The sequence below is a fragment of the Salvia hispanica genome, chromosome 4, assembly GCF_023119035.1.
Source record: "Salvia hispanica cultivar TCC Black 2014 chromosome 4, UniMelb_Shisp_WGS_1.0, whole genome shotgun sequence".
Classification (NCBI taxonomy): domain Eukaryota; kingdom Viridiplantae; phylum Streptophyta; class Magnoliopsida; order Lamiales; family Lamiaceae; genus Salvia; species Salvia hispanica.
In genome coordinates, this window is record NC_062968.1 from 24,831,746 (window position 1) to 24,858,152 (window position 26,407).

The 26,407-nt window shown below is 34.8% G+C and overlaps 4 protein-coding genes and 1 pseudogene across 8 annotated transcripts; 3 read left to right on the forward strand and 2 right to left on the reverse strand.

Annotated features, from left to right (window-relative positions):
* The first annotated feature begins 6,728 nt into the window (after nucleotides 1-6,728).
* LOC125219824 (cytochrome P450 736A117-like) lies at nucleotides 6,729-8,759 on the forward strand. Its single transcript, XM_048121898.1, has 2 exons — nucleotides 6,729-7,708; nucleotides 7,953-8,759. Exons 1-2 carry the CDS (start codon nucleotides 6,797-6,799, stop codon nucleotides 8,550-8,552), a joined length of 1,512 nt encoding a protein of 503 aa, XP_047977855.1. The 5' UTR covers nucleotides 6,729-6,796; the 3' UTR covers nucleotides 8,553-8,759.
* Nucleotides 8,760-9,275: 516 nt separating this feature from the next.
* Nucleotides 9,276-11,611, reverse strand: LOC125219930 (cytochrome P450 736A117-like). The gene is made up of 3 exons (XM_048122025.1): nucleotides 11,256-11,611; nucleotides 10,630-11,184; nucleotides 9,276-10,028 (listed from the first exon to the last, which is right to left on the reverse strand). Exons 1-3 carry the CDS (start codon nucleotides 11,574-11,576, stop codon nucleotides 9,426-9,428), a joined length of 1,479 nt encoding a protein of 492 aa, XP_047977982.1. The 5' UTR covers nucleotides 11,577-11,611; the 3' UTR covers nucleotides 9,276-9,425.
* A 2,149-nt stretch (nucleotides 11,612-13,760) lies between these two features.
* LOC125223814 lies at nucleotides 13,761-15,835 on the forward strand (annotated as a pseudogene).
* A 1,715-nt stretch (nucleotides 15,836-17,550) lies between these two features.
* LOC125223670 (fimbrin-5-like) lies at nucleotides 17,551-22,486 on the forward strand. Of its 5 annotated transcripts, none has more exons than XM_048126921.1 (15): nucleotides 17,551-17,756; nucleotides 17,895-18,126; nucleotides 18,200-18,367; nucleotides 18,522-18,760; nucleotides 18,875-19,046; nucleotides 19,146-19,184; nucleotides 19,269-19,337; nucleotides 19,419-19,535; nucleotides 19,669-19,880; nucleotides 20,197-20,352; nucleotides 20,426-20,625; nucleotides 20,991-21,148; nucleotides 21,225-21,321; nucleotides 21,670-21,761; nucleotides 21,987-22,486. In XM_048126921.1, exons 2-15 carry the CDS (start codon nucleotides 18,040-18,042, stop codon nucleotides 22,179-22,181), a joined length of 2,001 nt encoding a protein of 666 aa, XP_047982878.1. In that variant the 5' UTR covers nucleotides 17,551-17,756; nucleotides 17,895-18,039; the 3' UTR covers nucleotides 22,182-22,486. The 5 variants fall into 5 exon arrangements, with proteins under 5 accessions (XP_047982878.1, XP_047982875.1, XP_047982879.1 ...); XM_048126918.1 differs by having other exon boundaries at nucleotides 17,968-18,126; XM_048126922.1 differs by having other exon boundaries at nucleotides 18,027-18,126.
* A 29-nt stretch (nucleotides 22,487-22,515) lies between these two features.
* LOC125220749 (BTB/POZ domain-containing protein At5g48130) lies at nucleotides 22,516-23,997 on the reverse strand (the record flags this gene model as incomplete). The annotated part of the gene is given in 2 exon segments (XM_048122894.1): nucleotides 22,516-23,835; nucleotides 23,838-23,997. Coding segments are annotated over 2 exon segments (1,458 nt in total), but the record flags the coding sequence as incomplete, so codon positions are not given.
* Between the last annotated feature and the right edge of the window lie 2,410 nt (nucleotides 23,998-26,407).

Consider the following 26,407-nt stretch of genomic DNA (forward strand, 5'->3'; position numbering starts at 1 on the left):
TAAAATCCTTTTCTTAGCCTATGAAAAATAATAATAAAATAATTAAATATTTTATTTATTGAAATGTGAATTAGATAATAAGGTAATATAGTTATAATGATTAAGTATTTTTCTTTTGTGTTATCTTTTTATTTTATTTTTTTATTTTTAATTCGTTAGTTTGTTCTTTTTTCATTAATTATCCAAAAATATATTATGTGAATATTTTTGAACTTTTGATTTACTTATTTTTATAGTAAGAAAATATGAGTATTAATCATTATCTCTTCCCTAAGTATGTTTATAAGTGGTCAATTTTATATTTGTGATTTTAAAATTACTTTATAATTAAATAATTGGATACAAATAATTATTCACAATTTTTTTTATATACTATCATGTATCTGATTAATTATGATTTGTTATTTTTAAGTACACATATGCAGTTGTAGATAAGGAAATCACTTAATAAAAATCAAATAGTCGGAAGATGTAACTAATAACTTAGGTATATATAAATGTGGTTGATTTTATAATTTTAAGAACTAATACTAATAAAAAGTTGGATGTAATTAACTATTCTTAATATATTATTATTAACTAATAAATATATAGTATAAAGTAATTATATTCCATGATTTTGACTCAATATATCGAGTACACAAGATGTTACTAGACAATGTTAATAAATTAGTTGAATAGTAATATTAATAAATTAATTATATACACTATATGTTGTTGACTTTATAATTTAAGTCTTGATGTCGAGTACAAAAGGAAACATATAGGATTATTGTCGATTAGTGGATAATAGTAGCATGAAACTATAGTGGTGCTACTACTATTCATCAAAGGAGAGTGATACATCAAACGAGAGTGTTGCTCACTTAAGATATGTAACATATCATTCCTTGCACATTTAGTATTGTTTGTTTCGATTTATATATTTAGTTTGATTATAATACATTAAAAAATGTTATTGAAATTTTTAATTTTATAAATTCATAAAAATCAAAACTCGATTTGCTCGTTTACTCTATGATTTCAAATAAATTAATATAATAATAATAAAGCAAGCTTTAATTTTTATGAATATTGTGAATAAATAGTACTCCATATGTCGCAAGAAAATTGAATCACTTCTTTTTTTCGCACTAGTTTTGAAAAAATCATAATAAATAGTTAAAGTGGATAAATAGTAAATTAAAACGATAATAGTTTAGATACGAATCTTCTCTACATTATTCTCGCTTTTACTTTATTATTTATCCACTTTAATTATTTGTTACAATTTTTTCAAAACGAGTATAGAAAAGAAGTGACTCAACCTTCTTGGAACATTAGGAGAACTAGTTAACTACTATAAATTGTGAATAGTCATTCACGTCCAATCATTTTAGATTTAATAGCTCTTAAAATTATAAATTATAAAATTGACCATAATAAAATATATATATTTAAGTTATTAGTAAATTTACCGACTAGTATTTGATTTTCGTTAAGTGACTTCTTTGTATATTCGACAAGTTGACTAAAAAAATCACGATACATAATTAAGTTAGACATATGGTAGTAAAACCTAAATTGTGGATATATAATTATTCACTCCAACTATTGAACTATTGTATTGAATAAATTTTAAATTTGTAAATTATAAAACCAAATACTTTGTTTCCCTAGGAAAATTATATGCTACATACATTATGCGAGCATCGCTTTCGTTTGACGCACATTTAGTATTGTTTGTTTTATTTTATATAAAAATACTCGCCTAATAATTAAATAACATTAAATTGGTCATATCAAAATAAATTCAACTAATTATCTTTTCAAAATAAATAACTTTAAATAAGGAAGTATTTAAGTAATATTAGTATTAGATTTTGCATAGCTTATAATTGATCAATTTTCTTTAGTTGGGGTTTACTATATAGTACTTGATTAAAAATTTATTTTTCAAATTGAACAGTATAATTACATACTATTTTTCATTTATAAAAACATTTTGTAATTTTATAATTTAAGTTCACATTTTTTGTATACTAAAATAAGTAATTATTAAAAGAGGAAAGTCTTGTCGAAAAGTCGTGAGCTTATGCAGAAAATAATTTCGCAGTGTATAAGAGATGGCATATCACAAATAATTTATCTACTAATATGCCTTCTAAATGACTAACCTAGCTAAATACTAACATTAATTAATTAGATATTTCAAAAGAAACTCAATTAATCGTGTGACTGCGCTTTGAATTTGATTCAATTTCCAATTTAGAGTATTAAATACGCCATGCACCTTTAATTCAAAATTTGAACATGTTGATTTGCTTTCGGAGAAAAATGAAATGGAGGGAAGTTAAAAACAAAAACAAGGCAGAGGACACATATGTAATTTTAATTCCTCCACTAACTATGACTTATATTTAATCTATTATTTAACACTATAATTTACCAATTTAACCTTGTATGGTTAACCATAATGTGGTTGTTTAGCATCACCCTTTTTAAAAAGGGTAATGCTATGTGGCCACATTATAACTAGCCATAAAATGACATTCTAGTAATTTTTTTATGTTATGGCTATTAATGATTCAAACACCTATTTAATGCTCTAATAACTTTACACTATTACCCTTTCTATTTAATTGTAGTTGTTTTTATTGATTTCATTTCTCTAATCTGGTTCTTACGTTTCTTTTTTAGATTCATTCATTTTTTAATTTTCTATTTCAGTGATTTATTTTTAAACTATTTTTTTATTTTAAGAATAAGTTTTATCTTTTTTTAAATATTTATCTATTATACCACACTAAAATTGAAATCAATAATAGCTTATAAGTTGTGACACGATCATATAGCCTATAATATTTTTATCATGTTATATTTTAAAAGTATCGATTATACTATAAACATAGTGTGCATAAAATATAACTTCAGACATCTATATACTAATTATTATTTTATATACTATGGTATATAGTAGTTGTGTTTACATAATTATCTTTTTCTCTTTAATTTAAACACACTATGTTAGGTTCTAACTTAATTTTATTTTAAAAATTCATTTAATCTGAAATAGACAATATTTTTTAAAAACATAAAATTTCCAATTCCCTGTAAGTCTCTACCATCTCCCACTCTTACAAATATCAAAATCTTTCCCGGCATTAGTATATTAATCTATGAGCCTATAATATACTACTAGGAGTATTATATTTTGAAAATACGTAATCATATCATAATAGTTTATATATTAATATACTTTCCAATTCCAAGTTGTGATATAATCTAATAATAATAGTAATTAATAATATTATTATTATTAATATAGATTATAATATGTGCTACTCCATGATACCGTTAGTCCATTACCATTACCATTACAGTTATTTTAGCTTAGTACTTTTACTTATTATTTTACTTTGTACGTAGTAAGATGTTAAAAATAATAATGATGATAGTATAAATTAATCACTTACATTCAAAATGAGTTAGCTGATGATCGATGATGGAATTACTTCTAAAACAATGATAATTAAGATTAATTTTATAAATGATTACTAAACTATAGTACTTGTATCAAATTAATTAAAAAATTTTATTTCTATCAAAATGAATACTTATAGTATTCTTTAATGTTTTCTTCTATTTTTTAATTATATTATTACAAATAAAAATTATAATCTTACAAAAAAGTTCAAATTAAATTAAATTGATAAACTATTTAGTTACCACACCATTATTTGTTCAAAATAATGTAAAAAACATAATATCAACATGGAATTTTATTTGAAGGGACTTCTTTTCGTATTTTGAATTACTTTTCATCTTGGGCATACATGGGTGATGGTAGTTGTTACTTTGCCTATATGCAAAGTGCATTACTTTTTATCATGAAATTGTTGTAATTGTAATTTTAAATAAATGCAGTTGCAAATATAATGATTATTGTACTAAATTCAATTGATAAATATTTCAGTAATTCAAATTGAATATAGTATCAATTGAAATTTTAATTATTCAACTAAATGAAGATATAATGAATCTAAGAACGACTAAAACACTAAATTATTTCATTAAATATAAAGATCAATTTAAATTTTTTAATTAATAAATTGAGTCGAAGAGCAATTGAAACTTCAATTGAATTTAAGATAAGTTTGAATTTATAATCAATCAAATAATAAAAAATAGAATAAATGCATTAGTATATGATTAATAGATTTCAAGATAATGCTTATTATCAAATATTAATAAATTATGTTATGGTTCAATAATAAAAAACTAAGTAATATTTATTGAACAATATATCATATCATATTTGTAAATCAACATGAAATCAATCTATAATATGTTTAATAAATAATATACGTATAAATTAATAATAAAAGGAAATGAAACTGATGTAGATAAACTACTGCATAATAATTAAAAGATAAAAAATATTTAAACATCACAACGACACAAATGTTGTATTTCAAGTAAAAGGGTACAATAGTTCTAATATATTTGATGTTTTTGAGGTAAACTGATTTTGATGAATTAGCAATAACTACAACATATTTTATTAATTTTTTAAATGTGTGGCTGGGCTATGACCATTTAGCATCACTCTTTAAAAAAAATTATTCTATCTACCGTTTGTTAGGTTTGGGTATACTGAAAAGCATGTTTCGAGCAAGTTTCGCTCGAATAGAATCTTGCTTGTATACGTAAAACTCTATAATCCACTTTTAACCCGATTCAGTATTATTCGAGCAGTTTCGCACGAATAGAATCAGTATATTATTACATTGTGTTTGCTTGTGCATTTATAAGATGTTTTATAAACATTTAAATGTATAAGAAGCAAACAAAGTCTAAGTCTTTTGCTTAGTAGACCGGTTGTGGGCGTCGTCCACTTTAAGGTAACACGGTCGGTTCTATGCAATGCTTTGCAAAAGAAAAAGAAGAATTTCACAACCCAGATAGGCTTAGACTACCTATCGTGAAAGGTTGCAATGTCAGTCCGATTATTTCCAAGCCTTTCTGAAATAAGATGACGTTGGTGTAGTATAGCACTTGAATGGATCTAACAGCAAGACGTGTCTTTATGCTATCTACCGAAAGACTAGGTCTTGATAAAATACTATTTCTTAATCTACATACATTAGCATTGAGCATACGATATTGATTATGCACTACTTTGACTTATCAAATGGTGCGGGTTTTTCGCAACCCAATAATCCTGATATATTAGGTAGTGGTGATTAATATCTAGCGGTGCTAGGATTGCTATTATGTTGAATCGCGCACGAGGTGAGTCTCGTTTGATATTGTCCTCAAGAGGAGCTCGAACAAGGTTTTATTATTCGGAAAACTGGCCAGTTGGAGTTTTATTACTCTATGAATAATAAATAAGTGTTTCTCGCTAAGTCCACTCTTGGAATTAATAAGATATTAATTAATTAAGTCCATAGCAGACATTAATTAATTAATGGACATTTATATCTTAAGCGCGGGAAATAAATAATAAAAGTGGAAACCCGGATTACTTGTAATTTCGGATTTGGATGGGGAGAGTTCAATATTACTTCTGTAGTGGCTGCTCGTAATATTCCAATATAAGCTTGTATTAAATTGTGGGTTCAATTTAATTAGTAAAAAGCTAATTGGGCGAGCCCATATCCAAAACCTTCCATAGATCCCTGTCTGGGCCCAAAAGGAACTTAATATAAATAGGAGAATAAAGGAGACAAAATTATCACAATTTTTATTCTCAAAATTTTCGAAAATTTCGAACTCTCCAGCTGTGGAGGATTTCGAATTCTTCACCTTTTCCGAAAAGGATTTCTTCTTTCTTCTTTATTTAAGTCCTAGTATTTTGATAAGATCAGCCCACCCTGATATCGAGATACAGTTCGGGAACCAGAGAGAAGATCCGTGGTCTAGTATTGAAGATCATCACGTGGAGAAGGCGCGAGCAATCGACGATTCTTTGGAGAATCAAATCGGTAACTCTAAACCGTAGAAATCATGTTTAGGATTTATATTTTCTAAGCATGAATTATTTGCGTTCTAGCATGCAATTATCTGTTTAACATGTGAATTGATTAATCGCATAATCGGTCAAATAGATCTGTATCTGATTTATTTGTTTTGTACAAGTCTTTCGCTGTGTGCAAGGTGCACCAAACCCCAACACCACCGTTACGTTCCCAAAGTAAGAGAAAGTCTTTAATTATACTGTCACGTCATACGAGATGGATTTGATATATTATTAGTCTCAACTAAGTTATTATAATTTTTATGGCGTTCTAATAAAATTGAATCATTGTTTTTAATAAAAAATAAAATTATTTAATTACTTTAAACTTCAGTATTTACTTTATTTTGTCTTATCTCTCTTATATTTTTGCTATCTCTTATTATTTTATCATTACCTAATTTATTTAAGATAATTTCTTAATTTTTATGTTAAAAAATGAGGATGAGTAGTAATTACTACCTTTCTTTATTGGTCAACAATACAGAGCTATAATGTGAGGCCCATAGTGGGGTCATGGGGGCCATATAAATTGTTATCCTTTCATAGCTACAGCCTACAAATAACAATAGAAATCTAATTAAACAAATTTATTTATTCGCAATTTCATTGACAATTAAATTGTGGATGCTTTAAAAACAAAATTCCATTTACACTATTGTTTATTAAATCAGCTATATGATGATAGGATTGAAATCTTTTATTTAACATTATAAGCAAACGCAATATCACTTGCTAGTTTTGAAAAATGGAATTGATAGGTACCCTTTACCATATAAAACCCTGATTTATAAAATGCAAAAAATGGAAGAATTGGAATTGGAATTGGAATTGGAAATGGAATTGTTTATAGTAGTATTGATGACATGTATGAGTATGATGGTAGTATGGTTGATTAGGAAGCGGGGTGGAAGGAAGAAGGTGCCGCCGTCGCCTAGGGGGGTTCCAGTGCTGGGGAACCTCCACCAGCTGAGCCTCCTGCCCCACCGCGACTTCCTGGTACTGTCGAAGAAACACGGCCCGCTCATGTTGCTCCACTTTGGAAGGGTTCCAGTCCTGGTCGTCTCCTCTGCGGATGCTGCTAGGGAGATCATGAAAAACCACGACCTCTCTTTTGCGGACAGGCCTAGGTACAAGGCTCACAAGAAGATCCTGTACAACGGCAAGGACGTCGTGTTCGCGCCCTACGGCGAGTACTGGCGCCAGGCCAAGGGCCATTTTATCCTCAAGCTGCTCAGCAACAAAAGGGTCCAATCCTTCCGCCCCATCCGTCAGGAGGAAACCGCCCTCTTCGTACACATCATTCGAGAATCTTCTGGACGACCCGTTAATCTCAGCCATATGTTTTTCAACTTCACCTACGACGGGGTGTGTCGGTCGGCTCTCGGCCGGACATACAGCCAGTCTGACAAGGGGAAGGAGTTCCTCGTGCTTATGATGCAGATGACTGAGGCCTTGGGGGCGATCAGCATCGGAGAGTTCATCCCGTGGCTCCGCTGGATCGATCGTATCAACGGGTTTGATGAAAAGGTGGACAGGATTGCCGCTGGTTTGGATGGAGTGCTGGAGACTGTCATTCAAGAGAGGCTGGGGAATCAGGTCGAGTCTTTGGAGGACAAAACTGAAGTTGATTTTGTTGACATCTTGCTTCAGATTTACACTCATGATGTCTCCACCAATAGGGATAGCATTAAAGCTATAATTTTGGTAAGTATCATTCATTTATTCACACCTCATTTGATTGCTAGATTTAATTATCAGATAAGATAATGTTTCATATACCAAGCTAACCACTAGATATGGCTTCTATATATCTAGATATTTGAATGTATACTGGGTTGAATATAATTACAATGAATTAATAGCTATGACTTTGGGTAACCCATTTTATATAGTACTTATTTGATAGTTATTAGGAATTGATGGCAAAAATTTCACTTATTATTTGCAGGATGTGTTTGGTGCGGGGACCGACACCTCAGCTGTGGTACTGGAATGGACAATGACGGAACTCCTACGGCATCCAAAGGCCATGCTAAAACTGCAACAAGAGGTGAGAGGAATCATCGGACATAAAAAAGACATAACAGACGATGACATTGACAGAATGCACTACTTGAAAGCCGTGATCAAAGAAAGTCTCCGTTTGCACCCCCCGTTTCCCCTTCTCCTTCCAAGGGTAGCCACCCGAGACGTGAAGGTAAAGGGGTACGACGTGGCAGCTGGGACAGTGGTGATGGTTAGCTTTTGGGCCATAGGGAGGGACCCAGAGCTGTGGGACGAACCAGACAAGTTTATGCCAGAGAGATTCTTGAATTCTTCTATAGATTTTAAGGGTGTTGATTTTGAGTTGATACCTTTTGGTGCTGGGAGAAGAGGCTGCCCGGGGATTGCCTATTCGATGGCAGTTATCGAGTTGTTGGTGGCGAATCTTGTGGCAAAATTTGACTGGAAATTGGCTGATGGAAAGGATTTGGACATGAATGAGGGGCCTGGGATTACTGCACATAGGGTTGTCCCTCTTCATGCAGTTGCTACTGTGGTTGCATAGCTACTATTTTCATGTGTGTTTGTGCGTGTTTTAAATTTGTGTTTATGGTTTGCTGGGTGAAAAATGTTTTAATCTCATGAAATATTGTTACTTTAGGAGTTACTACATGCGATCATAATTGCAATGCATACCTATATATATGATCCAATGTATAGAGCATTACTCGATGAATTAAATAAAGATTTGATTATGTCCTTGTACTAACAATATATGAACCGATCGATTTTAATATTTAGATTTTGTATACATATAGAGAGATATAAACATTTTATTATTATAAGAATGTACTAGTACTATTACTGTACATGCACAGTTCCCAATTTATACATTCTAAAAAAATAATTGCATGTTTCGTGTATTAAAAAAATACTCCATTCTTAGACAACCCATTACACATAAGTTTGCACCTCCCAACCACTATTAATGTGCATTATTCAATCAGTTTTTTTGTGTATTAAAAATATGTCTCAATTATGTTGGATACGAATTAGTACAATTTGAAAATAAAAGGATATAACTGTGTTATTAATTATACAACCCCTTATCCTAAAAGATTTATCACACCAACTATATATTACTACTAATTACTACTACAAAAGTATGCATATCTTTTGGTTACACCAATTTATTCGCCTCCCATCAGACACTTTAGTAATCTTTACTTACAAATGTAGTAGTATATCACTTAAAAAACAAATGGGATAAAAATAGTTAACTATAGACTAGTAATTAAACAAAACTTTATACATAGATAGATCTAAAACTACAACATATATAAACCACGTAAACAAACTTAACATGCACTCACATGAAGTATATAATCTATAAAACTGAAACTTATTGATAGAGCTAGCCTTCCGAATTATACTACTACTATTCACTAATCGGAGAGGCAAGTGCAAGAAGTGGAACAACTCTATGTGCTGCCATCCCAGGTATCTCATTCATGTCCAAATCTTCTCCATTAGGTAATTTCCAATCAAACTTGTGCACCAAATTTGCTATCACAATCTCTATAGCAACGATAGAGAATGTGATCCCGGGGCACCCTCTTCGTCCTGCCCCAAAGGGGATAAGCTCGAAATCCTGGCCTCTCAAGTCAATCGAAGAATTCAAGAATCTTTCTGGGATAAACTTGTCTGGTTCGTCCCAGGAGGCAGGATCCCGCCCGATGGCCCACCCATTGATCATCACCATTGTTCCGGCTGCAACGTCGTAGCCTTTGACTCGCACGTCTTCCCTCGCGATTCGAGGCCCAAGTAATGGGAAGGGCGGGTGGCAACGCATGGCTTCCTTGATCACAGCCTTGAGATAATGCATTTTCTCTATATCACCATCTCGTATCTCTTGGTCCTGCTTTGTGATTCCTCGTACCTCGAATTGCAGCTTCTCCATCACTCTAGGGTTTTGTAAGAGTTCCGACATCACCCATTCCAGAGCTGTGGATATCGTATCAGTTCCACCTACAAATACATCCTGTGCAACATTGATGACGGATCCAAAAATTGATCAGACGATAATATTTATAATACTTCAAATTATTATTTTTAAATACAGCCCTACAGACTTAAAAATGTATAGAACGACTAATAATAAAATATACCATAAGAAAAACCCTATTTTATTCAAGAAGCAAAACTATCTGGATAAAAAAATATTTTGGTTATATAACCCCCAAACATTAAAAATCGATGCATGAAAATGATATAGAATTTTTAAAATGTCTGCATCTGCGAAAAAGGTACTACTATAAAATTATAGTGAAATTAATCAAACAAAATAAATAAATGGAAACTTGTTATATACTAAGACATGAAAAGATGGTCATTTTCGTTCTGTTTTGTGTCCTCAAAGGCATACGCAAAAAGACAAGAACACGTACTAGAACTTTTTATAAGTAAATGGAGTAGTAGTATTATAAGTACTACGCCATCTTGCATGATTTGTGTATTTGATGTTCCTTTCATAGAGATGAGGAAAACAATAAAGTAGTAGTTAGTAGTAGTATTAAATGGAGTAGTATAGCAACCAAATTAAATCCTAATCAAGGCATACGCGAAGTGAGAGATTAAATTACCAAAAGCAATGGTTTGATGCAATCACGTTGAATGGAGGCATCCTCGTGGCAAATTTGGATTAAAATGTCGACAAAATCAGGTGAATGTTGGTCGTTTGGATCAAGATGTTCTTGAATCAAAGACTCCAAAACATGGTCCATCTGTTTGGCTGTGTTATCCAGTCTGTTGTAAAAACCATTAAGATGGCCAATCCAATCAAGCCACGGCATGAAATCGCCAATATTAATAACCCCTAGAAACTCCATCAAATCCGTCATCACACGTAGAAACTTGTTCCCATTTTCAGACTCACTGTACTTTTTCCCAAAGGCCGCTCTAGCAATCCCATCATTCGTAAAAGTAGCAAACATGGCGCTTAAATCCACAGGAGCTCCTGAAGCTTGTCGAACCTTGTTCACAAGAAGGGCCGTTTCTTCCTCTCTGATCCATCGGAAGGATTGAACCCTTTTGTTGCTGAGCAGCTGAAGGACGAAGATGCTCTTTATCTTTCTCCAGTACTCACCATAGGGTGCGGACCCCACGTCTTTGCAGTTGTACAGCAGCTTCTTCGAGGCCTTTAATTAAATGATTAACTACAATTAGATACGTAAAAGAAAATAATCTAATCCAATTATGGAGTACCTACCTTGAAAGTGGGTCGGCTTGCGAAGGCGATATCATGGGTTTTCATGACTTCGCGGGCTGCGTCGGCCGAGGAGATGACGAGGACAGGGACGGAGCCCAAGTGGAGGAGCATGACGGCGCCGTATTTTTGGGCGAGAGAGTGGAGACTGCGGTGGGGGAGTGAGCTGAGTTGGTGGAGGTTGCCGATTATCGGCAGCTTTGGGGGTGATGGGGGTGGGTTTCTTTTGGTGGAGGATTTGTGGAAGATGAGGTTAAGAGACAAAATCGAGATGAGAGAGAAAACAAGTGTGACAAGAATGGGATTATATTGCAACTCCTCCATTTCTGAACTTGTGTTAAGCTCTGCATGTGTAGGGATTTTATAGCTTTTTTTTTTTTTTTTCTTTCTAACTATACATGCTACTCCTACATTTTATGAATATTCAAATTAATAATCTTAGGGACATGAAAATGGTGACGGAAATTATTTGCATGTAAAATAATACCTTCTCCGTCCCTTATAAATATAAATATTTGGTTCGCTACAAGTTTTAATGCATAATTAATAAAGTAATATAAAAATAGAAATAAAAAATAATTAAAGTATTATTAGTGAAAAATGAATTGTATATATTGAAGAGAAAATCATTTCTAAAATTACTAGGGAGGGAGTATATCATATGATCTATCACGATCACGTAAGAGGATGGGAAATGTCGATTTTATAAGATATAAATGCATATGGACGGCCTAATAAATTGTAAGTAAGTACTCCCCTAGATAGATATGAAAGCTACCTCTTTGGCGTGATCGGTCATCTATCTTGTCCTTAATCCTTATAGTCAGTCTATTTATTACTAAAAAAATAATTTCTTTTAATAGCAAATAAGACTGTAAGAGTTTTTATTCGTGAAAGAGATATATATTGACTAATAAGACATGTAATAATATCAAATTAGAATTTTAAAAAAAAAGATCATGATTCATAAATGACAGACTTTGCTGAAATGCAAGACATACTTTTTTGCAAAACTAAATAATTATACATATTTTGAGCAAATTATCTTTTATTTTTAAATGAGACTTTGCTTAAATTTAAAAAAAAAATAGCACATAAGAGTAATCAAACTTTACACCAAATCTCTTATTTTTAAAATTAAAAAGTTACTCCCTATTATTGTTTGTAAATAAAAATATTTGATTTGTGTATAAAATTTACTAAATTTAATTTAGAGTAAAGGCCAAAACTGATCCTGAACATATGCTCATTTTATGATTTTGGTCCTATACTTTATCTTTTGAATTTTTGCATTTTGAACATTTCAACTCGGATCACAATTGGTCCTACACTAAAAATTCCGTCAATTTTTAAACGGTTTTAACCGGATTTTGACCGATTTTAAAACGGTTTTAATCCGAATGGGACTGTTAAAACCATCAAAACCGGTCAAAATCGGGTTAAAACCGTTTAAAAATTGACGAAATTGTTAGTGTAGGACCAATTGTGATCCGAGTTGAAATGTTCAGGATGCAAAAATTCAAAAGATAAAGTATATGACCAAAATCATAAAATGGACATATGTTTAAACCCAGTTTTAGCCTTTACTCTTTAATTTATATCAAAAAAGAATCTGCTTAATTTTGGGCTACTTATTTGCATTTGTAATGACTTCTTTACAGGCCTATTGTTTGGACGGCCCACATGTTATTTTGAACGACGGAGTATGCAAGAAGATATTCTTTTGAAGTAAGTAGTGGAGTATAATTTTATATTATTAGCCAGCTCATGACTATGGATGGTTTGGTGGTAGAAAGTTTTATATAATCAGGCATTGAAAGTCCCCATAAAATTATAAATTGGGACTCTTGATACAAAACAGAGGGAGTATACACAAATATGATAATATTAATAGCACCACATGGTTATGAATCTTTAATTACTTTCTTTGCGTCATTTATCTTGAATGGGATGAACCGAAGTATAAAATTACGAGTAACATACATACAGATGTAGTAAATAAATTTCTCTACCATAGTACATTTATCTTAAATTATTTGGCTTATATAAATTTCTCTACCATATAAATATAAAGAGTGTATTGTATAATAAACTTACTAAAATCGATATGAAGATCGTCAGGTTGAACTAGTTACCATCTCTGCCCACCAAAATTTGTCCTACTTTGATCTGGCACGAGTTTTAAGAAATGTAATGGAAAGTGAGTTAGAAAAAGTTAGTGGATTGTGGGTCCTACTTTTATATATTAGTTTTATAATAAAATATGAGTAGGAATGAGTTAGTGGAATATATGGTCCACTACCAAAAATGGTAAAAGTGAAATGAGACAAATTTTGGGGGACGGACGGAAATAGAAAAATGGGACAAATTTTGTTGGACGGATGTAGTATTTTGAATGACAGAGTTGCAAAGAATATATTCCTTTGAAGTAATCAGTGGAGACTGGAGTATGACTCTATATTATTAGCCAGCTCATGACTATGTATGGTTTGGTAGTAGAAAGTTTTATATAATCAGGCACTGAAGCAGAAGCAATTAATTAAGCAAACACTTGTTGCAGTTGTAAAAATGGATGAGTTAAAGTTGAAGGCATTCATGATCCTCTCATCTCTTGTTTCTGTAATCTTGTTAATTAACCGAATTTTCCCGAAATCCTCAAACAAAAGGAGACTGCCCCCTTCCCCGAGGAAGCTACCGATAATTGGAAACCTACATCAGCTGAGCTCCCTTCCTCACCACGACCTGCATTCCCTGGCCCGAAAACACGGCCCGCTCATGCTCCTCCACTTCGGAAGCATCCCGGTCCTCATCGCCTCCTCGGCGGACACGGCCCGCGACATCATGAAAACTCACGACCACAACTTCTCCAACCGGCCGGAGTTCAAGGCGCTGAAGAAGCTCCTCTACGGCTGCAAAGACATCAGCTCAGCCCCCTACGGCGAATACTGGAGGCAGATGAAGAGCATCTTTGTCCTACAGATGCTGAGCAGCAAAAGGGTTCAGTCCTTCGGCTCCATAAGGGAAGAAGAAACGGGCCTTCTCGTGAGATGATCGCGCAGATGAATGGTGATGCGGTTTTCAGATCTGCTTTCGGGAGGAAATACAGTGAGACCGAAAATGGAAAAAAGTTTCTGCTTTTGATGAAGGATTTCATGGAGCTTCTAGGGTTTATTAATATTGGTGATTTTATTCCGTGGCTTGGATGGATTGGTCGTGTCAATGGTTTTGATAGGAGGCTTGATACCACTGCCAAACAGATGAATGAGGTTTTGGAGAGTGTGATTCATGAGCGGCAACATCAGGTGAAACATGTCAACCAAGATTTTGTCCATGTTTTGCTCCAAATCTACAACAATCAGACTCATGATTCCTCCTCCATTGATCTCGACACCATCAAAGCCTTGCTTTTGGTAATTTTTCATTCTTATCTCCTCGATAAGCTGTTGTTGACTGACTTGTTTTCTATTATTGGCCCTATGTCTCACTTGTCTTATTTTATGTATTATAAAGGATAGAATTCACATTGATTTCATTATCTTATTTACGGGTATTACTTCATCTAAGCTGCCAAAAAGTATGAGGTATGTTGATAGACGGATGAAGTTTAAGTATATTAGATCTTGGAATTAGGATTAAGTCGTCATCTGTTTGCGAATAATTCTTTAGTGCATATTTTGGTTGCTTCATGTACATCTATGTTTTTTCTCATTTTAGATTTTTCCACGATAAATATTTAAGTGTTGATTTGTCTAACAGATATTGTTTCTTATGTCTGAGGAGTTCAAAATTAGTTTATTCAACAAAATGAGTGATAGATTAATTTGGATTGTTTTTATTTAATGCATTATTGACTATGATATACAGGACGTATTTATTGGTGGAACTGATACAATCTCCACATCTTTAGAATGGGTGATGTCCGAACTCTTACGGCATCCAAGGGTGATGGAGAAGTTGCAACTCGAGGTACGAGGCATTGTTAAGCAAAAACAACATATAACACAAGAAGATCTAGAAAAAATGAGGTACATGAAGGTTGTGATCAAGGAAACCATGCGTCTCCATCCACCAATCCCGCTGCTTGCACCTAGAGTGGCAAACAAGGATGTGCAGATCAAAGGCTACGACGTTTCAGCTGGAACCCTAGTGATGATCAACGCATGGGCCATGGGGAGGGACCTAGTCTTGTGGGATGAACCAGAGAAGTTTACTCCCGAAAGATTCTTGAATTCCTCAATAGATTTCAAAGGGCAAGATTTCGAGTTGATCCTGTTTGGGGCGGGAAGAAGGGGATGCCCTGGGGTCACATATGCTACGGTTACAATGGAGCTTGTGTTAGCGAATCTAGTGCAAAAATTCGACTGGAAATTGCCTAATGGGATTGAGCCAAAACACTTGGACATGACTGAGAGCCCTGGGATCACTATCCGTAGAGCTCTTCCTCTTCTTGCACTTGCCTCTCACGCTCAATAATTGGACAACTTCTAAATGTTTACAAACTTATGGTTTTGTGTGCAGTGTTTGGAAATTGTAACAATGTATGTAAAATATGCCTTTGAAATTGATCTTCGCACCTTTATATATATACTCCCTCCGTCCCACATTTGTAGTAACATTTAGTTATGACACGGGTTTTAAGGAATTGATGGAGTGTGTAATTAATGAAGTGAGAGGTGCAGTGTGTAATAAATGAAATGAGATGGTGGAGTGAGATGATGAAGTGTGTAATAAATGAAGTGAGTTGGTTGAAAGTGAGTCTCTCTTTGATTTTTTGGTTTTTTATTTTTGTTTTGATTTATTTTAATATAGATAATGACATTTTGGTATAATTTTAGTGAATAATGAGGTAAAATTTTATGTGCAAATATGGTAAATTCTAAATGTTACTCTAAATATGGGATAGACTTTTATGGCAAAATGTTACTACAAATCTGGGACGGAGGAAGTATATTTTTTTCATTCTTGATTCATTTAATTGACACGTTATTTTTTCTTTTTCTCATCAACTTTGTGGGTACGAATTAATAATGGGTACTAGTGTCTTGTGTGTGGATGAGGTTCTTCCCACAAAGCTATCTGTATCGTATCAGTGCCGACCATCACCGTATCATAGTATTAATATGATGATATATTTATCATCTACTAAATTTACTCTTTACTAAATTTAATCTTAGTATTTGCATAATATAGGTAGGAGTCTCATTATTAACAAATCCAGTCTTAAAGACCGAACCACATAACCACACTCACAGGTCATTAGGGCTGGCAAATCGTGCGTGTCGGGTCGTTATCTTATCGACACGATAACGACACAAACACGATAATAACAAACACAAACACGACCCGTTAAGAAAATCTCAAACACGAACACGAACACGACCCGCTACCCTCAGATACGAACACGACACGAACCTATTAACGACACGAAGCACTTCGGGTCAACACGACACGATAACAACACGTATTGAAAAATGAGATTGTAAGAGTCATTTAATAAGTATTGAAAAATGAAAATAATAAGAATTAATAATATTAAAATATTATTTGTTAACGGATAACACGAACACGACACGAACACGCATTGTTAACGGATAACACGAATCCGACACGAACACGACACGAAATTTTCGTGTCCTTAATGGGTCGACCCGATAAGGACACGAACCCAATAAGCTCTGACCTAAACCCATTAATTTCGTGCCGGTTCGTGTCGTGTTATCATGTCGTGTAAAAAATTGTCAGCCCTACAGGTCATATTTAGAGAACATATAGGTCATGCTTAGTCTATTTTAGGTCATGATAGTAAGCACGACATAAAAATGATCTTAATATAACATCCGTATTTTTCAAATCCAGATTTATATAGCATGACATAAAAACAACCAAGCATGACCTAAAATAAACTAACAATGTCTTACTATGACCTAAAACAAGCTAATTATGGCAAGTTCAACAATTCGGTCTTTAAAATTGGTTCGACGTTGATTATAACTCATATAGGCAGTAGTTATACCTAAGGTTTAATAAATTATTTCCTATATAAACTAAGTTCTTTATCTTTCTTTTTTTGGAATAAGAGATCCGAACTCTTTTTAAAAAATATTGCAGAGTACTTCATCTAGCAGAGTACTTATTAGTTACTCCAGTAATAGTATTACTACTGAAAGTTACTACTCCTTAAATTTAAATTAAGATCTAATATCTAATTAATTCTACAAAATAGAGAGGTTTAAACATTGAATGGATGACTTAAATGAAAAGAAGAGCTAAATCTAGAAATAGAGGTGGTGGTTAGTTATTTTGTGCTCCCTGAGTTTTCGCATGTCCGTAGCCGAAACGACATTTTCTCCTATTATCAATTATCATATCCTCCCTTTTCATTTCTATTTCCATTCTTCAATCTTGATCCCAAACACACGCGCCAATGCTACAAATAAATGAATAATAGATGGCATGAGGTTGATCCTCTTCTCTTCTGTTGTAATCATTACTCATCATCAGAAGGTTATCCATCGATTTCTATCTCTTTTGCACATCAACTGTTTGTTAATATGCTTCATACATATTCTCAATATAGCTTTTTGATTGAATTAGTTTCTTATTAGCCTGAATGCCTTAGTTAGTTGCGTTTTGTATGATCAGCTTTGGCTTCTGTACTTCTGTTAGAGAATCGATCGTGCTTACTGACTTGTTCGTAGAATATGGATGGATATAGATTGATCTCCCATGTTTGAAACCTCGTTACCAGCTAATCTGTCTTGTTTCCGTTTGGAGATTTAATGCGAATATGTCGAGTTTCGTGGGCGTAATCGTCTCTGATCCTTGGCTTCAGAGCCAATTCACTCAAGTTGAGCTTCGAGGCCTTAAATCTAAGGTACTGTGATATCTCATCCCTTTTGACCAAATGCACATCGTTTACAAAGAATTGAATATGGTTTTGGTTGCAGTTTCTCTCAGCAAAGAACCAATCTGGAAATGTTACATTCGCAGATTTGCCACCAGTATTGGCAAAATTGAAGGGGGTCACTGAATTGACAGAAAATGAGATCACGGAGATCTTAAAGGAGTCATCTCCTGATTTAAACGAAGAAGTTGATTTTGAATCCTTCCTTCGGGTATGTATGTTAAATTGAGTCTCGTCTAGAATAACCTTTGTTTCCTGTTTCCATGATATAACTCTAGTATGCTTCCTAGTGTGCATCTCCCTTTCCATGAATGGATATATTGATAAAGACACCTAAATATCACGTATGATTCAAATATGTGTAGCATTATTTGGACCTGCAAGCTCAGGCCTCAGCTAAAGTGGGTGGTCCCCAACCTCAATCGTCGTTTCTCAAAGCAACTACAACTACACTACACCACACAATTAGTGAATCCGAAAAGTCTTCCTATGTCGCCCACATCAACAACTATCTTGGAGAAGATCCATTCTTGAAGGATTATCTCCCCCTAGATCCAGCTAGCGATGATATCTTCGAATTGGCAAAGGATGGTGTTCTTCTATGGTACTGGACACCCCTTGTATCCCCTGTCATATAGAGTATCTGTAAATTCATACATGTATGTGAACAAGAATAATTATCATATTTTCTTCTCACCCATGTAATTATTTGATGCAGTAAACTCATAAATGTAGCTGTACCTAATACTATAGATGAGCGAGCGATCAATACTAAGAAGGTTCTAAATCCATGGGAGAGGAACGAGAACCATAACCTTTGCCTCAATTCTGCAAAGGCAATTGGGTGCACAGTGGTCAACATTGGCACACAGGACCTAATTGAAGCAAGAGTAAGCTAGCCATCTGTGGTTATATCTCTCATTTTCAATAGATTGTAGATATCATCAACATGGATATGAATCATGATAACTTCATTATTTGTCTGACAGCCTCATTTAGTCGTTGGGTTGATGTCCCAAATAATCAAGGTAAATTCAATTCTGCAGGTCTGTAGCATGATATAAGTTGAAAATATAGCTAATTTCTGTTCCATCTTGTTTGTCAAACATCAGATACAATTGCTATCTGATCTTGATTTAAAGAAGACGCCTCAACTTGTTGAGCTGGTGGAGGATACCAATGTGAAGAATTCTCATAGTTGTTTTCATGTTATTTCTCAGACTAATAGCATCTGACATGTACTTATAATTGATCCAATGCAGGATGTAGAGGAGCTTATGGGATTAGCCCCAGAGAAAGTTCTTCTCAAATGGATGAACTTTCATCTGAAGAGAGCAGGATTTGAGAAGCAGGTTACAAATTTTTCCTCAGATTTGAAGGTAAGAATAGTACAACTTTAAAAGGTCCGTGGACCAATCAGGGGGCAGAAGCCTCTAAGAGCCTTATTTAGAGCTCCCCAAAAAATTGGCAATTGTTTAGTCTGTGTAGCTCAACACACCCGTTCTAATGCAGGATGGAGAAGCTTATGCTCACTTGCTCAATGCACTCGCCCCAGAACTTGGCACAAACTCAACATTAGAAACAACAGATCCCACTGAAAGAGCAAAATTGATTATTGAGCAAGCTGAAAAGCTAGATTGTAAAAGATATGTTACTCCAAAGGACATCGTTGAGGGATCAGCAAATCTAAATCTTGCATTCGTTGCTCAAATATTTCAACACAGGTAGACTACAAACCTCACCTTCCATTTATGGAGACAAAACTTTAATAGTTCATTTCAATAATCATGTTTATTTCAAAGCTAGAATATATTTTTGATGAGTTGCTGTCTTTTATTCATTTTCATATCACTTATTTTAAAGAGACGATGCCATGTGGGAGGCCTACTCCTACTTTAGGACCAAAACATAATTTATCCACTATCTGTATAAACTGCTTAATTTATCCATTATGTGTATAAACTGCTTAAGTATTCCCCACTTAAAATGTCCAATAGTCCAGTCTTATGATTGTTGTGATTATTGAAATTACTGTTTCAGAAATGGACTATCAGTGGACCAGTCAAAGATACCTGTTCCTGATATGATGGAAGATGATGCTCAAACTTCACGTGAAGAGCGATGCTTCCGGCTGTGGATTAATAGCCTTGGGATTGAAACCCACGTCAACAATTTATTTGACACTGTCAGGGGAGGGTGAGGTTTCCTTTTCTTTGTTTTGGCATGTGGCTTTATGAGTTTATTTTGCTTCAACTTGTCCTGCATGCAGATGGGTTCTACTAGAAGTACTTGAAAAGGCCTCTCCTGGGTCTGTTAACTGGAAAAAAGCTTCAAAATCTTCCATTAATATGCCTTTCAAGAAACTTGAGAATTGCAACCAAGTTGTGAGTATTGGAAAGGATTTGAATCTCTCCCTGGTGAATATAGCTGGAAATGATATTGCGCAGGGAAACAAGAAGCTCATAATTGGTAAGACTGCTCATCTTCGTAAGTCATGTACAAAAGTATATTATGATTCTGATCCCTGTTTTCATTCAAAAAATTATACTGTTCATGGTTCATCCATAGGTTTTAGGTACTTTCAAATGCAGTCTTCATTTTTTTTGTTAAAGTGATTATGGGGGGCTATCACTACCGCTTCACTTTTCATGCTATCTATGCATAAGTTAGCAGAGTTGCATGCTTTCCAATATCATAAGGTTTTCACGCTAAAATCTTTTGGCTCCTGTATGATTTTTATTGTCAATAATGCTGATCCCATATGTTATGCAACTGTTGGTTTGGTTTATCAGCCTTTAAACATCAACGTAAATTTATCTGTTTATCTTTTGCAGCTTTTCTGTGGCAGTTAATGAGATTTAGCATGCTCAACCTGTTGAAAAACTTGAGACAGCATTCCCAGGGAAAGGAAATTGGAGATGCTGACATACTGAATTGGGCAAACGAGAAAGTCAAGAGATCTGGTAGAAGTTCCCAAATGGAAAGCTTCAAGGTAGCACTGAAGACCTTGATCTTGCAGCTCGTTCATATATTTGCTATTATATATCCGTTTTCTCTGGCATTATCAGGATAAAAACCTCGCAACTGGGAGATTCTTTCTCGAACTTTTAAGTTCCGTTGAGCCAAGGGTGGTGAACTGGGCCCTAGTGACGAAGGGCACAACTGGTATGCGAGTCCTCGTTCAACTATGCAACCACTTCTTCCTCTCTAGATGGAATGGCAAGATTTAGGATCTTCTGTTACAGCTAATGAGTTTAACAAATTAAACTTATATGCTTAGGATGGCTGAAAATTAATTGATGTACCTAGAAAGGCAGTTTATTTTAGGAGCCAAATGAGGCAATGGCCCTAACCTCTAAGGGGCATTTAGGTAGTGTGAATAACTCATCTATCTTGGAGTTAACTTGCATCGATTTTCTCTCTACTTATGTTTGTTGTGTCTGATTGTGGCTCACAACATGACCTGGTTTGATAGTTTCTTCTAACTGAAAGTGAATTTAATTGTAAATGCAGATGAAGATAAGAAATCAAATGCAACATATATTATCAGTGTCGCTCGAAAGCTTGGATGCTCCATATTCTTATTGCCTGAGGATATAATTGAGGTACATTCACCAGTTGCATTTAATATATGAATTTTCTAGTGTTAGGGCATCCCAGTATAAGCTCATTTTGCTTCGCCTATATTTAGATAGTAAACTGCTTATCTACTGGCTAGTTTACTATCTCCGAACGTAACACTTGAAAAGGATATTATCTCTGGCCTCATTTATGCATCCAATACTATACAAAAGAGTCATATCCTCTTCTGTTGTAACTGATGGTGTTAGGTGAACCAGAAGATGATCCTGACCTTGACAGCAAGTATCATGTACTGGAGCCTGCAGAAGAAGGTGGGAGATCTTGAGCCTTCGTCTCCTAGTCAGCAATCTGAGCCTCCGTCTCCTAGTCAGCAATCTGAGCCTCCGTCTCCTAGTCTGAGCAATAACGAATCACCACCGTCTCCGAGAGGTGATGATGGCTAGTCTGCATCAAGTACTGGCGTTCGACAAGAAGTAATTAGCGGTTAATAGTCGTTTTCACAAACTGGGAATTCAACTGGGTCTAGCACAGTTGAAATTTATATGGAGTGGAGAGTTGAGATATAGGTTCTGGTAGGAAAATTCATGGTAGAGTAAGCAAGAAGGTATGCATAACCTTCGAGTTTGATAGTAGCCACATCTGCATTGTTTGGATACAGTTGAAGTGAGGAAACAGTTTTGTATGGCACATTCATGTTGTTTATATTGCAAAGTTATGTCATGGTATATAAATATAGCTTTGGTTTTCATCTTCATTTTCTTTTTCATAATATAAAGATGAAATCGTTAAATATACTATATTAATTGGGAAAGGAAGCGGAAGCAGGTCTGTTTCTCTTTGATTTTCCTCCACCAAACAGGAGGAGCTGATGGAGTATGTTTCGTACTTTATCTGCGTATTTTCTGTGCAAAGTAAAAGTGAAAGTTGCAATGCAGCTGGACTTTTGATGATTTTTACTCTGTTGCAGGTGGAGGGTCCTCTTGAGAGACTGGAGCTCTGTCTCAAGATTCTGGATTCTGAAGGCAGTGGACTCATAGCTGTTTTTGTGGTCAGGTGGCATGGACATGTGTTGAGCGTGCACAAAGAGCGCCTGCATCATGAGGCGCAGTGGCATCACCTCATTCCTGAGGACTTCAATGCAGACAGACGGAGAGAGTTTTTGGCAGTCGAGATATTTGCAGAGTGATCCTTTCTCCTCCTGCGAAAGGTTGGGGTGGGAGCGGAAGAAGAAGTCTAGCGCCGTGTAGAGGTAATCATGTGTATGCCTGCTGGAATGGGGAATAGTTGTTTGGATGAGAGTGATGAGTCTTGTGCAGGGGAGGTCAGGATCAGCAGCTATGTTAGTTAGGTACTGGTCCCATAGCCGCGCAACAGCAGGTGACCTGGTGTCCGAGCCCAAGAATATCCTCTCAACCACTGCTAACTCAATACCAGCCAGATCCTCCGGCTGAGCCAGATGCAGCATGGATGCAACCTTCTTCTCCAAGCTCTCGTTCCTCCCCGTCCCTATGGCTAGCAAGTACAAGTAGAACCCAACTGGGACGCCCCTGTCTGGAAGCAAGTCTGCAAGCCCGGGGGCAGATTCTTTGTGGGTGTGGGCATACAATAGTATAATGGTGCAGACATATTTGTCCTCAATGGCCTGCCGCCTCAGAGATGCAATGACCCTCTTGAAAAAAGCAAACGGCAGAGCAATGACATCTAATATCCATACATCTCTGCTGACCACATCCCCCACAGCGGCATCCCTCCACGGCCAAGGCTCGTGCAGCTGCAGCGCCTGCTCCCGACCCTGCTCTGGATCAAGAATCTCCATGCATGCCATGAACGCCATGGTCTCGATGCAGCGGGTGACGAGGAGCACGTCCTCCGCCCATGGGAGCAGCCCGTGGGCCTGGGACAGCACCAGCACAGTCTGGTGCCAGCTCTGGAGGACCACCTGGTTGAGATACATGTCCAGGCCTTGGCAGTGGCGCCACATCTCTAGGAAATCTGTGGCGCATCTTAGAGCAGCTACGTTATCTGCCTCTACTAATGCATCGTGACCATACATCAGGAGTGCGGTCAGCTCGAAGGCCTCAGCTCCACCGGGAAATCCGGAGGGAGATTGACTTCGTCTGTCGTCTCGTCTTTCAACTTCTCCTTGAAATAGCCGCTGTTGCGCCGCAGCCGGACCTTGTGGAGGTGGAAGCTTCTCTCGGCAATCCGGACACGGACAACCAAAATGAACAGAACAAAATGAGGTTTTGTAAGAATGAGTTAATGGAGAAAGAGGGCAACCAACCAACCATGAAAGAACCTTGATCTTGAGCAAGGCAGCAACCTTGGAGCTACTCATGTCTCTTATTCATTAAAATATGCAAAGTCAGGGAAATATATGTAATAGGAGTATGCATTTCTTGCTTGTTTTCTAGTAAGTTTTAGTAATGATCTTGCATGGGGATAAATGTTTCTACTAATCTCAACAACTTTTTTTTTCATTAAAAGAAGAGATGGAGATTTTAAAATAAATTGATTTGCTGGGCGAGATTTAAGGCTTAAAAGAGGGTTTTGGAACGTTGCTTCGTCTCCAAAAAAGGAGGCAATGCAACTATGCAAGTGTGTGACAAGTTATTGTTTGTAGCTGGTCGAATTAAAGCCCAAGACGGCACGCCGTTTGCATTCACTTTTGAGGTATAATGAACGATAAACTTCATTAGACGACAAAGTGTGGTTTCGTTGGGAAGACGTTTCTCATTCATCTAATAAGTAGAGTTCGAGTCTTCGTCCTCATTGGATAATAACTTCAATATTCCTTTCATAAAAGAATGTACTCCCGCCGTCCAAAAATAATAGTTTCGTTTATGGACGACATGGGTTTTAATGAGAAATTGTTAAAATAAGAGAGAAAGAAAAAAAGTAATAAATTAAGAAAGATATGGAGAATATGTTACTAATGTAGGGGAGAGAGGAGAAAAAATGAATAAAGTATGACAGTGAAATTTTACATTTTTAGAAATGAGATTGTTTTTTTTTTTAATTCCAAAATGACAAAATAAAACTATTTTTCGTGGACCGATGGAGTATAAAATTTGGGACAACTCATTTTTTTATTGGCGGAGGATAATATTATATTAAAGGGAAGGTGTGATAATTCTATATCATCTTTTGGTTAAAAGAGTTGTACATACCCCTAGTTTAGTAAGTACTAGTAATATGATACTGCTTCCGTCCCATATTACTCGACTCATTCCTTTATTATACTTATTTTAAAAAAATAATACTACTTTCGTCCAAAAAAATAGAATAATTGGTGTATGGCACAAGTTTTAATGTAGAATTGGTAAAGTAAGAGAGAAGGAAAAAAAGTAAGAGAGAAAGAGAATAAGTAAGTGAGAAGTAGTGTTAGGTGGAATGATGTGTAAAGTTATTATTTATTGAAAACTTTCCATAAATGAATGTGCTCTATTTTTTGTGGACGGTCAAAAATGGTAAATGTGTCCTATTTTTTATGGACGGAGGGAGTATTAAATAGTTAAAGTGGAGAGAGAGTAAAATAAGAAAAAAATAATGTAGAGGAGAGTCTTCTCGTTCGTATTCTCTCTACTATATAATTTTTCAAAATGAGTGCAAAAAAGAAGTGACTCAAGTAACATGAGACAAAGAAATATATTAATTTAAGGGACAAAATATATTAATGATAATTTAGACATATTTTACTTAGTATATTAGTTTAATGCAATTATCAAGATACAATTACAAGTAATACATAGTGTTGGGTAAATGGCCCATTTTGGCCCAGCCCACTTTAATTGACCTTGGGTCGAGCCCAAACTCCTGCTTCAGTGGAAGCCGAAAATGTGGCATATTTTTGAAATTTTGTTAATTCGTGGCTGTGAAAATTGAGAAAAATTTACATTTGCTTGATATTGAGATGAAAAATACAGAACATGAATCATATTTAAAACATCATATACACCAAATTATACTAGCTAGTACTCATTTGATTTATTGAACGTAGGCTACTGCATCATATGTTTCACAAGAGTCAAACGCTCTAATAATATAATCGCATCGCATAGATAATAGAACCAGCTGCAGCTACTGATCATTTCATTAATTGGGGATAAAGATTGTTCAAGGTTGAAAATAATTTGATTTGTTACATCAATTTAGAAATTTGAAACATAAATTTACGAACTTTCTTTTCTTACGAAATTAAATTTCATCAGTACCTAAATTGAGTTGGCAAAATCAAAGATGCGACGATCAAATGACATCGTTTTCATCAAACGGAGATCAAATGTTCACGCTGTAGAGCGTAGACAGATTATATTGCTCTTTCATCAAATGTAAATATGAAGAGTGAACTATATAAATAGTACTTGATCTTTCACTTTTGTACAAAAATGTTATATGATCTTTATTTTATATGGAGTATCGTCTTTTTTACCTAAAAATCACATTTTTGAATATCTGATGCTGATTTTCACCCCAAAATACTCCCTAAAAATCACATTTTCACATTTTTGCTATTTTTGCTATAGATGACACTTTTAGGTATACATGAAAAAAGAACTTAAAATGATATCTATATATCTTCTCTATCTTCCTCTTCTATACTATTATTATTAATTACTATTATGATATTATAAATTAATAATTAATTTATTTTTTAATATAATTTAAA

Excerpts from the sequence above, each read along its gene's own strand:
- LOC125219824 (XM_048121898.1), top strand. The coding sequence starts at position 6,797 with ATGCAAAAAATGGAAGAATTGGAATTGGAATTGGAATTGGAAATGGAA. Across the intron at positions 7,709-7,952 it reads GCATTAAAGCTATAATTTTG|GATGTGTTTGGTGCGGGGAC; the intron begins GTAAGTATCATT and ends TATTATTTGCAG.
- LOC125219930 (XM_048122025.1), bottom strand. The coding sequence starts at position 11,576 with ATGGAGGAGTTGCAATATAATCCCATTCTTGTCACACTTGTTTTCTCT. Across the intron at positions 11,185-11,255 it reads CAAGCCGACCCACTTTCAAG|GCCTCGAAGAAGCTGCTGTA; the intron begins GTAGGTACTCCA and ends ATTTAATTAAAG. Across the intron at positions 10,029-10,629 it reads GCATCAAACCATTGCTTTTG|GATGTATTTGTAGGTGGAAC; the intron begins GTAATTTAATCT and ends AATGTTGCACAG.
- LOC125223670 (XM_048126918.1), top strand. The coding sequence starts at position 17,706 with ATGAGGTTGATCCTCTTCTCTTCTGTTGTAATCATTACTCATCATCAG. Across the intron at positions 19,185-19,268 it reads TGATGTCCCAAATAATCAAG|ATACAATTGCTATCTGATCT; the intron begins GTAAATTCAATT and ends GTCAAACATCAG. Across the intron at positions 21,762-21,986 it reads TGCCTGAGGATATAATTGAG|GTGAACCAGAAGATGATCCT; the intron begins GTACATTCACCA and ends TGATGGTGTTAG.